General features: G+C 41.8%; 1 protein-coding gene across 2 annotated transcripts in view; it reads left to right on the top strand.

The window, feature by feature from the left end:
* LOC306705006 (homeobox protein CDX-1-like) overlaps positions 1-12,958 on the top strand; it is a 13,466-nt gene extending 508 nt beyond the window's left edge. Inside the window, exons 1-4 of one of the 2 annotated variants that reach the window (XM_079171644.1) lie at positions 1-197; positions 3,047-3,121; positions 8,078-8,226; positions 9,874-12,958. The exon at positions 1-197 is cut by the window's left edge and continues 508 nt beyond it. In XM_079171644.1, coding sequence (XP_079027770.1) covers positions 1-197; positions 3,047-3,121; positions 8,078-8,226; positions 9,874-10,137 — 685 coding nt within the window. In that variant the 3' untranslated portion in view covers positions 10,138-12,958. The remainder of the gene's footprint in view (positions 198-3,046; positions 3,122-8,077; positions 8,227-9,873) is intronic. The other variant, XM_079171645.1, reaches the window with a different exon arrangement.
* Positions 12,959-13,880: the final 922 nt, after the last annotated feature.

Raw genomic sequence — 13,880 nt, 5'->3', positions numbered from 1 at the left:
GGCCGGGGGTCCTCCCTCCGCATCCACCGGTGTGGGTCCCACCCTGGGCTTCAGCCCCCCGGAGTTCTCCGGACAGTCCGGCCTGCTGTCCACGTCCCTGAACGTATCATCTGCGGGGCAGCTGTGTCCCGGATCCCCGCAGAGGAGGAACCCGTACGACTGGATGCGGCGCAGCTCCGCACCGCCCTCCAACCCAAGTAGGACTTTAATACAACTTTATATATTTAATCATGACTGTAGATGATGCAGAACATCAAAACACGTTCTTCGTATTTCTACAACCTCGTTTTATATTTTCTAATTAATACTAATAGTTCATCTTACTTTAATCATTTAGAATATGTTTGACAGATAACTGACTTCAGATAACAGTCAAACTATTACTGATGCAAGATGTGAATGAATGCTTCAGCTCTTATTATTTTATGTTCATTATGGCCAACTTGTTGTTGTGTGTGTGTGTGTGTGTGTGTGTGTGTGTGTGTGTGTGTGTGTGTGGGGGGGGGGGGGGGGGGGGGGGGGCAACTTTTTTCAGGCGATATGAAAGTTGGGCAACTGAGCTGCAAAACACCGAATAATCATGATTTAAATGAATATAAATATGACATATTTAAATGACATTTAAAGGGAAGAAATCGTCTAAATAATGAGCCTGGAGCCTTTTTATAATAACATAATAACAATAATAATGAATAAAGGCGGGTCTGTTTGTTGTATCATACGTTTTTTAGTTTTTCTTAAATTCTGTTTTATTAATCCTTCCTTCTGTATTTTATATTATTGTTATTTCTCTGAATATTTGAAGTATTTCTTTCACTTTGGGAGCTTTTCCTTCATCTGTCTGTTTGATCTTCATCATCATCAGCGCAACAATCGATCATCTTCATAAAGAAACGCGATGATATGAAAGGTTGAACGAAAGGTGAAATGTTCCGATATCGATAGTTCTCCTCGTTCCCACCGTGGTCGCGTCGTCCCGGCGCGGATCAAACGTGTGAATCCGGTTTAGAGGCGGTGTGAAGCCGTTGTGATGCTAATGTCCCCCCCACCCCGGCTGGAAGCGACTCCGGGCGGCTGAGCTCGGCCTTTGTCCTCCGCTGGTCTCCGCTTGTCTCTGGGCGGAGAAGACAAGAGTTTACAAGACAGTCCGCACTTTGAAGTGTGTGAAGTGTGACCCGAGAGCGTGTGTGTGTGTGTGTGTGTGTGTGTGTGTGTGTGTGTGTGTGTGTGTGTGTGTGTGTGTGTGTGAGTGAGTGTGTGTGTGTGAGGGTGTGTGTGTGTGTGTGTGTGTGTGTGTGTGTGTGTGTGTGTGAGTGAGTGTGTGTGTGTGAGGGTGTGTGTGACTTTTTTATCCCACAAGGTGCAGCCCGATACACTAACCCATTAATCAATTACTCAATTGCAAGAATATTAATGCATATATATGTTATATATTTTTTAATATATATAATATATTTTTTCATGCAGTTTAAGGATTAAAGTAAACAATAGAGACAAAGTGAACCAAGTCCTTCAGGAAGAGGAGCAGACGGCCTCATTGACACCATGTGAGTCAGAGGATAATTCATTTGAGGTAAATCAACTTGAATAGTTCTTATTTAAATCAGATATCCCATGAAATCCTGTTTGTATAGAGAGATAGATACTTTATTCATCAGGGATAAATGTGTTATAGCAGCACATGAAGTATGTTCTCTATGAACGAGGAAGTAAATGAAGTAAAAGCACAAAGTTGACGGAGGAAATGGAACAAAACGTCGTCTCTCAGCCAGAAGACTGATGTTTGTTCTTCATGTGAAACGAGAAGTCAACGGTGATTTATTCGTCACGTAACTTTCGTAATTAGTTACTTCTGTATTTATTTTGATGATCGGTAGCTGGAGCTAAAGGACCCTAAAGCATCCCCTGCTTTATGGTCTGTGTGACTCTAAATGGACCATCATTTACTAAATGAACATCATGCTGTATTGAAGAAGACTTGAAACTAGAGATTGAGACCATAAACTCATGTTTACAATGTTTACTGAGGTAATAAATCAAGAGAGAAGTAGAGTCATTTTCTCATAGACTTCTATACAACCAGAGGAGTCGCCCCCTGGTGGACACTAGAGAGAATGCAGCTTTAACACGTGAAGAATCGGAGAACTTTAAAGAACCGGAGAGGGCTGGGAGGCAGTATTTAAATGAAGCTTGTATCTTTGGGCGCCATAATGCGGTTCGAAGATTGCCGGTAATTTTAGCTAAATGTTTAACTCGGAAGACGGACGTTTATTTTTCCTTCATGTCCAGACTGACCAGGACACATTAGAGCTGACAGTGTGAACAAAACCACAGTATTCTGTTGGTACGGAGCCAAGTTCACCAAGTTCACCAAGTTCATCAAGGTCATCAAGGTCATCAAGGTCATCAAGGTCATCAAGGTCATCAAGGTCATCAAGGTCATCAAGGTCACATATTTCATGAGGGAATCTTAAAATCAGTGATGGAAGTGTTTTGATTTTTTTATCGTGGTTCGATAGTTTTAATGTGAGATGAGCAGCTCGTTAAACTGTTCAGAAGATTAGAAATCATGAAGAGTTTAGTGAACCTCAAATTAGTTTCTTCGTCTTCTTCTTCTCTCCCCTTTATCATCAGTAACAGGAAACAGTTTACTGCACAATGAGTACTTTTACTGCATGAAGCTGAGAATACTTGTGTACTTTTACTGCATTAAGTTGAGAATACTTGAGTATCTACTGTGTGAAGCTGAGAACACTTGTGTACTTCTACTTGTTAGCGTTGAGTACTTGTTTTCTCACCAAACTCACTTTATTCAATGTTTCCATCAACACTTCACTCATAAATGAAGCTCGCTTCGTACGAATTCCGACTTTTATTTCGACGCTAAACGTTTGTGTTTCCTTCGTATCGTAGACTTTAAGATGTTTTTTAACGGTCATGTGACGGTAAAATCCCCTCTGTACATTCACGATATAACATACATCACAAAATAGATAAAACATCTATTAACGTCACCTTAAACGACATATTTGTTTTGCTCTTTCAGGCTCGTCCGTCTTACTTAGCGGCAGGTCGGACATGTCGGAGTGTCCGTGTCATAATAATGACGTCCTGGAAACTGGTAATTATAATAAATGTGCTCAGATGTGACGCAGTGATGAATACGAGATAAACATAAGCAGCTAGTAAAGGAACATTATCAGGTATTCCCCAGATATTTGTACATTATTTACTTCAGTTTTTCCATTTCAGGCCTCTTAAAGTCACAACGTCGCTCTAAGGTCAGAACTCACTAATGTTGACGGTGAAATGAAGCGATGTTGTGTTTTCTCAGGAGATTTGTGTTCCTGACGTCGCAGGGACGACGTTGAACGAGCATTTAGACAATTATACTCGTTAAATATGTTCATGTTCGTTAGGGATTGGCTCATGGCTCACCGTCACAAACTGCTTCATTTTAAAGGAACAGTTCAACTTTTTGGGAAAAGTTTCAGACGTGATGCTTCTGTAAATGTAATGTTCAGCAGCTTCAGGGCGTTTCTCTCTCTGCTCCTCTGAACCACCACCAAGACCACCAAGACCACCAAGACCACCAAGACCACCAGGACTAGGTCTACATGTTATACATATTAAACTATTGACATGTTTCAGCCTCTCCTCTCCTCTCTCCTCTCTCCTCTCCTCTCTCCTCTCTCCTCTCCTCTCTCCCCTCTCCTCTCCTCTCTCCTCTCTCCTCTCCTCTCCTCTCCTCCTCTCCTCTCCTCTCTCCCCTCTCTCCTCTCTCCTCTCTCCTCTCTCCTCTCCTCCTCTCCTCTCTCCTCTCTCTCCTCTCCTCCCCTCTCTCCTCTCTCCTCTCTCCTCTCTCTCCTCTCCTCCCCTCTCTCCTCTCTCCTCTCCTCTCTCTCCTCTCTCCTCTCTCCTCTCTCTCCTCTCTCTCCTCTCTCCTCTCTCCTCTCTCTCCTCTCTCCTCTCTCCTCTCTCTCCTCTCTCTCCTCTCTCCTCTCTCCTCTCTCTCCTCTCTCCTCCTCTCCTCTCTCCTCTCCTCTCTCCTCTCCTCCTCTCTCCTCTCTCCTCTCCTCTCTCCTCTCCTCTCTCCTCTCTCCTCTCTCCTCTCCTCCTCTCCTCTCTCCTCTCTCTCCTCCTCTCCTCTCTCCTCTCCTCTCTCCTCTCCTCCTCTCTCCTCTCTCCTCTCCTCTCTCCTCTCCTCTCTCTCCTCTCTCCTCTCCCCTCTCCTCTCCTCTCTCCTCTCCTCCTCTCCTCTCTCCTCTCTCTCCTCTCCTCCCCTCTCTCCTCTCTCCTCTCCTCTCTCTCCTCTCTCCCCTCTCCTCTCCTCTCCTCTCCTCTCTCCTCTCCTCTCTCCTCTCCTCTCTCCCCTCTCCTCTCCTCTCCTCTCCTCTCTCCTCTCCTCTCTCCTCTCCTCTCCTCTCTCCTCTCCTCCCCTCTCTCCTCCCCTCTCCTCTCCTCTCCTCTCCTCTCTCCTCTCCTCTCCTCCTCCCCTCTCTCCTCTCCTCTCTCCTCTCTCCTCTCCTCTCCCCTCTCTCCTCTCTCCTCTCCCCTCTCCTCTCCTCTCTCCTCTCTCCCCCTCTCCTCTCCTCTCTCCTCTCCTCTCTCCTCTCCTCTCTCCTCTCCTCTCTCCTCTCTCCTCTCTCCTCTCTCCTCTCTCCTCTCCTCTCTCCTCTCCTCTCCTCCTCCCCTCTCTCCTCTCCTCTCTCCTCTCTCCTCTCCTCTCCCCCTCTCTCCTCTCTCCTCTCCCCTCTCCTCTCCTCTCTCCTCTCTCCCCTCTCCTCTCCTCTCTCCTCTCCTCTCTCCTCTCCTCTCTCCTCTCCTCTCTCCTCTCTCCTCTCTCCTCTCTCCTCTCTCCTCTCCTTTACCGTACTGACAGCAGGTCTGTTTAATCTTAATTAATATGAAACGAGTTGCATTCATAGCTGCTGATGAATGAATGAATCCAACAGAAACTCTTCACGACGGGAATTAATAAAAGCTTCAACAGCAAAGTAGCTTTTTTAAAATGCATCAATGAGAAAACGATTAAATAAATAAACATGAAGCGACGTCACGTCTGAAAAAGGCCTTAAGTTAACAAACGTGGTGAGCTTAGCTTAGCTTAGCATAAAGACTGGAAGCAGGGGGAAACTGCTAGCCTGGCTGTGTCCAACAGTGCGAGGTCTCTCAGACAGACTGACGAGCTTTTTGTGATTTACCTTCATCAGCAGCTCGTCTCTCAGCCGACGGACGTTCAAACTGTTGGTTTTTACTTTCTAACAAATGAAGCAGAAAGTGAAGGCGTGGGACAGATGTCCCCTCCGCCCGGAACTCAAATGTTTGAGTTTTAAATCCCCCCGGTGACTGATTCAGAGGAGGCGTGTGTGTTTAAAGACGAGAGACGCATCACTTAATGAAACGGTTGTGTGTTTAGTGTTAATGTTGAATCAGAGCGTGTTAAAGAGAGCTGATTTAATTCACTTTAATGTTTTATGGTTCGCTAGTTTCTCTCTTATTCTCGTAGAATAGAAGAGGTCGTTCTGCAGCTCCTGATTGAAGTTCTTTAGTTGGTAACATCAGCAGATGTTGCAGCGCGTCATTAGCTTCATATGGTTTTGAACACAGAGGTTCTGATGTTCTTACTTCTTACGTTTCGATATGTTTCAAAATGTGTCTTCATTCAACTGTTTTATGTCTTACAGAAGAATACAATAGTTTTCCTACTAAAGTCCAGCAACTCGTTTCAGCTCGTTACATGAAAACATGAATGGATCATTTTTTAGATGAAGGGACGTGTGATATGTTAATTCTGCAGGTTTTAGGTCTGTTCTAATACCAACCCCTCAGGAAGATCACCGCATTTTGTATTGTGGCCAAACGGTGGAATTAGAACTTCCTTTATTACTTCCAGGCGGCAACCTCCAGTTCTGCAGAGTGAGTCCGATGCTTCATGTGTTAAAGCTGCATTCTCTCTAGTGTCCACCAGGGGGCGACTCCTCTGGTTGTATAGAAGTCTATGAGAAAATGACTCTACTTCTCTCTTGATTTATTACCTCAGTAAACATTGTAAACATGAGTTTATGGTCTCAATCTCTAGTTTCAAGTCTTCTTCAATACAGCATGATGTTCATTTAGTAAATGATGGTCCATTTAGAGTCAAACAGACCATAAAGCAGGGGATGCTTTGGGGGCGGGGCTACACAGTGATTGACAGGTCTCTACGTCACTCCTCCTCAGTCCAGATATGGTCACTTCCTGTTCACTGGTTGCAAAAAAACCAAGATGGCGACGGACAAAATGCCGAACTGGAGGCTTCAAAACATCAGTCAACAAACTAATGAGTGACATCACGATGACGACGTCCACTTCTTATCTACAGTCTGTGGTTACTTCCTGGTCCGTCATGTGATCATTTTCCTCATAGAATTACGTTAGAAAAGAGACGTTTTCTTTTTTCTTTTAGATAAATCAACTTCGAGAACGAACACTTGAAAAGTCCTTATTTACTTTATTTACTTATTTTAGGTCCTAAAAGTTACTATTAGACAAATCCAGTCATAGAATATTCATCTTCATTAGCCGTGTAAACACCTGAGTAGGAATATTATCTTTTTCAGAATGAGGGCAAAAAACTGGATTATTTTGTGCAATAGTCGATAATGAAGTGAAACATACTGGACATTCATTATGATTGTGCCTTTATTATCCTCACAAAGTACAAAGTTCCCCTAAAATAACCTGTTAAAATAAGATTTCTTTATTTAAGTCAAAGGTTTTAGATTATTACGCCCTCTGAGGCATCCGGATATATGCATGTCTAAAAATGCTTTCAAAATCAGCCTCATATATATATATACTGTATATATATACAGTATATATATATATATATATATACTGTATATATATTTTCTTTTTTGGTAAACTTTCAGGATTTCCACTAGAGTTGAACTACTTTTAGTGACGTTAAATTCAGTTTAATGAGTTTTGACAGAGGTGACACGTGAACACTGATCCATAAATGAATAAAAGCAGATACGAGGTCAGTTTATGCAAATCCACCCGAGGCAGCTCGTGTATTTGAATACAGGAGTCCTGGTGAGAACACAGATCCATCAGTCTGTCCAACACCGTGAGTGGTTTTATAACACATAATATAAAATACTACGCTTTTCACTCACTAACAGTCGGTGTGATTTTGTGTTTGTGTCTTTTTTTTTTAGCCTTTACAAAAAAACTCTAAAGAATCAATCAAACTGTGTCGATCACGTTCTACTCAGATGATTCTGTTTCAAGCAACAGCTGTTTGAGTTTAACCCGTCACAGACTGAATAGAAGGAGTGGACGTAGTCGTCATGACGTCACTCGTTGGTTTGTGGATGTTTTGAAGCCTCGAGTTCGTCGATTTGTCCGTCGCCATCTTGTTACTTTTCCCTAAAGCATCCCCTGCTTTATGGTCTGTGTGACTCTAAATGGACCATCATCTACTAAATGAACATCACGCTGTATTGAAGAAGACTTGAAACTAGAGATTGAGACCATAAACTCATGTTTACAATGTTTACTGAGGTAATAAATCAAGAGAGAAGTAGAGTCATTTTCTCATAGACTTCTATACAACCAGAGGAGTCGCCCCCTGGTGGACACTAGAGAGAATGCAGCTTTAACACATGAAGCTCTGAAGAACTTTAGAGAACCGGAGGTTGCCGTCTGCAATGTTACACGCTAGACTTCTCCACCAATCACATGTTTATATCTGGACACTAGCTAATGTATTCAACCCATTAACAACACACATATCTGGAAAGTGGTGCTTTAATGTTTAATGTTACATTTCACTTTTTAAACCGATTACACAAACAAGATATAACATTTTAAATGAATTGTACGACATTTTGGGAAATACGCTTTTTTTGCTTTCTTGGTGTCTTCGCTGAGAAGATCAATACCGAAGATCAATGATATATTAATAATATATTAATATATCATAAGCATTGAACCGATGGTCACATGTTAAATTCACAGTGAAGATGCAACAACCTGCAAGCAAATTCTGATTTAAGTGTAAACCTTATTTTGTTTGTGTGTTTCACAGACGGAAAGACGCGGACTAAAGACAAGTACCGGGTGGTTTACACCGACCACCAGCGTCTGGAGCTGGAGAAAGAGTTTCACTACAGCAAATACATCACCATCAGGAGGAAGGCGGAGCTCGCCACTACGCTCGGCCTGTCGGAGAGACAGGTACACCAACACGCTAGCAGATAATCGTGTTATCGATCAGGACCGCTGAGACGATTTCACTGCAGTTTTAACAGGTTTTAGGTTCAACGTAGTGACGTGAAACTTGATGTGATTATTATTGAATTCAACCTTTGACAGTGACATCAGAAAATTAAACCATTAAGGTCTTTACAGACCGAGGACATGCCAAACGCTCCCCATTGAATGTGATACGTCTAGGGCTTTTATTTTGAAAGGTAGAGTGGATGTATAAAGAGAACTAGGTATAATGTTCATTCCTATGAAAGTTGCTCAATGGCACCTGATGCAAAAAAAGGTTCTAGTATGAATTCAGATGAAATCACCCAGATCTTCCTTATCACTGGTTCTATAGAGCGTGCTCACTGGCGCCTCCTTTAGCCCCGCCCCCGAGCCCCTCGGTTCAGCCTCGTTCTAATTCACATGAACGGAGGAACGAACATAACTAATTAATGCATTTCACAACATTTAGGACCTTATAATTTAAAAGTGTTTTTAAACTGGGAAGTTGATTCAACAAAAAGAAAGAAACGTCTCGTCTCTGATGTCTGTCAATAATAAATATTCTTGGGCCTCACGACGTCACGTGACGGACCAGGAAGTTTGGCCACTTTGTCAAATTTGCGCTGCCATTGTCAAGGTTGAAAGGAGGAATACAGTTTGCTGTTAAGGTTTGGACTTCGGAGTCTTGGTTTTGTTGCTTTATAAATATATAATATATATATTATACATATAAATATAGGCACACCTGGACGATTTATCTATGGTTGATGCCATAGACTGTCTATAAGAAGTGGAAGTAGTCATGATGTCACTCATTGGTTTGACTTTTGAAGTTTTGAAGCCTCGAGTTTGACGATTTCGCCATCGCCATTTCGGATTACAGTCATCGCCATCTTGTTTCTTCTCAACCAGTGAACAGGAAGTGACCATATCTGGGCTGAGGAGGAGTGACGTAGAGACCTGTCAATCACTGTGTAGCCCCGCCCCTAAAGCATCCCCTGCTTTATGGTCTGTGTGACTCTAAATGGACCATCATTCACTAAATGAACATCATGCTGTATTGAAGAAGACTTGAAACTAGAGATTGAGACCATAAACTCATGTTTACAATGTTTACTGAGGTAATAAATCAAGAGAGAAGTAGAGTCATTTTCTCATAGACTTCTATACAACCAGAGGAGTCGCCCCCTGGTGGACACTAGAGAGAATGCAGCTTTAACACATGAAGCTCTGAAGAACTTTACAGAAGCGGAGGTTGCCGACTAGTTGGTGCCTTTCTTTATGTGGCGAAAGCTCATTAAAAAAAAGATCTCGTTCTCAAAAGAATTCCCAAACCAACATGTTGGTCCGTCTCTAAATACTGTCTTTGGCCTGTTGGTTCCTACTGAGGACGTAAATCTTTAAAAACAACGTTTCATCATTAATTTGTAGTTTTTTATCAAACAAAATAGTGATTTTGTTTGGGACTATTTTCAACGGAGGATTAATCCACATTTGGGGAGTATTCGTGGCAGCAGGACGTTTTTTAGCCACGCTAGCTGTCGGTCTGTTGGTCAGCATGGCGTCGGTGTTCACATTACTTCGTATCGATAAAAGCAGCTTTTTTTTGGTTTGTTTTTGCTCCAGGTGAAGATCTGGTTCCAGAACCGCCGAGCCAAGGAGCGCAAGATCAACAAGAAGAAGCTCCAGCAGCCGGCCTCCTCCACGACCACGCCTCCCGCTGGCAGCAACGGCGGAGGAGGAGGAGGAGGAGGAGGAGGAGTTGGAGGCGGCGGCGTCCTCCTCCACGGAAACGGCGGGAGCAGCGTCGCTATGGTGACGAGCAGCAGCGGCAGCAACGGGATGGTGTCTCCTTCCTCCCTGCCTTTGAACATCAAGGAGGAGTACTGAGATACGTTTTATTTGGACGCGGATCTCGAGGATCTGGACTTAAAAGTTACCCCCCCCCACACACACACACACACACACACACACACACACACACACACACACACACACACACACACACACACACACACACACACACACAAACGAACTGAGAAACTTTCTACATCACATCCTTCCACATTTTCTGTCCGTAAAATTTGAGATGCGACCCGCAACAGGACTTCTTTCTCCCATCAGACTGTTGCAGATAATCCCTCAGTGTGATGAGATGTTTGCTTTTCGCAAAACTCTTACAGAGCAACAAGTTTGGGAAAAATAAAGAGAGAAAAGTATCACATTTTTGAGCCATCCAATCGCTGCGCACTCATGATGTTTGTTTACTCCCAAAGATACCAAAATGACATGTTTGAACGTTTCCATTTGATGGAATGATGCAGCCATATAAATAAAAACAGAAACATAATTTAGCTGCAATGAAGAGCAGAAACAGAACATATAAGATACTGTCAGACAGTAGAAAATACCTTTGTTCTTTTAACTCTAAAGCTACTTAAAGAGCATTTTCAGGGTGAATCCAGTTTCCAGATATTTGTGTTTTGCTCGATGACGATGATGATGATGCATTTAAAAAAACAACACCTATCCTGCTTCTTTAAGAAATATGTTGTGTCCCCATGAAGGATCATAAGGTCCAGACTATGCAGGTCATGTGATCAGGAACAAACTCCGAGGACCAGCCGCTGGTTCTGGAAGTGTTTTTCTTTCATCAGCCTCCTCGATGTTACTGAATATAATCCTGAACAATTTAAGAAGCATTCAGGTTCATGTTCTGACCACCAGTTTGAATTGTTTGCCATAGCGACCATTGTAGCGGTTAACTAAGGTGAGGTTCTACAGTGACGACTAGAACGGGCAGTAAAGTACTAACGCTATAAAGCGTAGAGAGTAAATAAGTAAAATTTAACAACTTAATGCTTCATCCACACGCTGTTGTCACAGCGTAGGAAAGGTCATTGCTATCTGCAACCAGTGTAGCATTAAAGCTGACTGGTGGACAGCTAGTTCGTTGGCTAACTGACTGATTCCACCACGCTGTAATGCTACACTAGAGCTAACATGAGCTGAACACTGGGCTGGATAGCCAGCTGTACGCTAGTTAGCTAGCTTGCTAACTACTTAAATGCTACACTGGTTCTAGAAAATTAGCCGAACAGCAGGCTGGTGTCCAGCGGTCCCTCCGCTTCACTCTAAGTCGCTCCGGAGAAGGACATCACTTTACATTACAGTCGTTTAGCAGACGCTGTTATCCAAAGCGACTTGCTAAGCTAACTAGCTAACTAGCTAACTAGCCAGCCATCCGTCTCTCTTCCCAACGAGCTGTGACACTTGACAACCTCACGTTTGTTGTCACCCTAACAACTAACAGCAATCTCCATTTTCTTTTGTACCCGTCAAATGACCACAAATGTCCGTTCTACTCTACTCCGTTTCTACTCCTATGGTCAGAACGGTTTGACACGTTGCCATAGTTACTGACTTCATCCAAAATCAACTCAGTCTGAAAGTGAATCAGTTTCCTGCTTAAAAATGCATCTTTGGAGTTAATTTCTTCAGGAAAGCTTTATGTCTTGCAGGGTTCTTGTATCTTTGACCTTTAAAAAAAAATCAAAGTAGCAGATATTTTCTAACAAAGTAGTTCAACCGGCAGAGATTCATGCACAGAAGAACCCCGATTATGAGTCACGTGACGTGGTCTTTAAAGAAAATGTGTCTTTGACTTCCAACTATTCAAATGGGACTTCTGGAGTGTTCACATGTGACCACCCGTGATCTCACTTATATATATATATATATATATATATATATATATATATATATATATATGTATATAAACACGTACGTCATTTCTGTTTGAAAATACAAAATGTTGTTTTTACTCGGCGGAAGGCAGCGATGCACTTCCTGTGTCTATTCTGCCAGAAATTAAAAGATGAAGTCTGAACAATAGAAACTGGGGTTGCGTGTGATATTCCATCGTGGGAGATTTCTGACGCAGCACGGGTCTGTTTTTTTGTCGCGTTCCAGATATTTGACGCACTCGTAACATTTTTCTGAACAGGGTCTTTGTGTTATTTTGTGTTATTTTTGACAAATCTGCTCTTTGTTGTTAACACATATGAGCTAATTTCATTCATGATGCTGAACTTGTGTCCTGGTGAACAGAAGTATTCACAACCTTTACTGAAGTAAAAGTATCACTACCACACTAAAAGTACTCCTTCATGCAAAAAATAAACAAAACAAAAGTATGAATAGGATGGCAACCCTACAAACATCTGATGATCTTATAGAATATGATGCATTGAAGTAGAATAAACTAAACAGCAGGATATAAAGGAGTTAAGGTGCAACAAACAGTAATGCAGCAGGAACAGCAGGTATTTTCAGTGAGGTAGTACCTTTACTGCAGTGAAGTGTCTGAATACTTCTTCCATCACAGCAAAACACACCTGAATTTCCATTCTTTCCTGCTTCACAAACACTAAATGTCTTGTAAATGATTATGATCTCAGACTTTATCATGTTTATGTTAATAACTGTAATTTGTAAAAAAAGAAAACTTTAACTGACCACGTGTTCATTTAACATGTATTAAAGACAAACAAGTTTCTATCATGTCTGTTTCCTTCAAACTACAAGAAAGAAAAGTCTCTGGAGAGGTTAAACTCTAAAACAATGCATGCTGGGAAGTCATTCGTTTTAGTTTCTTTTAAATGAATGAAATGACACAGAAATGTAATAAGTTTAGTGAGCTCAACTCATCTTTTCAAATCAGCTCAACTCATGTTTATACGTTCTGAAAATGTAAACTAAACATTTTAGGTTTAATGAACTTTTAATGAATAAACTTATATTTGCATTAAGTTAATGATAAAAGACGAGGAAATTCCACTAAATCCCTGCATGATTTCTTTGCTGATCTTTCTTTACACTCGTCTCACATTAGAGTTAAATCACAATATGTTTGTAAAACTTTATTTGTCAACACAAACAGGAAGTAAGAGAGAAACAAAAGCCCTTTTTCAGACATTAAATATGTAACATTGATGACTTTATTTATCTGTTAAAGTGACGTCTTTTCATCATTCGGACAGAGGAGACTTTTACATTATTGTTCATTACAGTTTCAGTCAGTCATGACAATTACTCAGCTTTGTTGTTTATATATTTGTTCAGTATAGTCTGATTATTGCTGTGGTTGTAGGAGGAAAAGATCATTTCTACAGACGGATCTCCTTAACGATGTATAAAGGTTCATTAAACTTATTACATTTACTATCTTTGTGCATAAGAGATGATAGTTTATACATTTATTAAAGTGTCTTTGACGACCACGTTGTGCATGTTTCACCTCGTGTTACAGAAATGTTACGTATGAACAGAACGACGTGAACTCACGTAGAAAGAAGCTGTTTCTAAACAAAGAAAGGAATTCACAAAGACAGAAACAAAGGAAGAACAAGTAACCTAAAGAAAAGCAGAAAGATGGAATGAAAGACGTAAAGGACGAAAGACAAGACACCTCCACACACACAGACACACACACACACACACACACACACACACACACACACACACACACACACACACACACACACACACACACACACACACAGACACAGGTTTGCCGGTTGATGCAGCAGTTGAGGTGTGGTGTCCAAAGGGCAAAGAGGAACGCTGGGCAA

The sequence above is a fragment of the Pholis gunnellus genome (assembly GCF_910591455.1).
Source record: "Pholis gunnellus genome assembly, chromosome: 13".
Classification (NCBI taxonomy): Eukaryota; Metazoa; Chordata; class Actinopteri; order Perciformes; family Pholidae; genus Pholis; species Pholis gunnellus.
The sequence above is the reverse complement of the archived record's forward strand: the minus strand, read 5'-3'. Positions and strand labels throughout refer to the sequence as shown.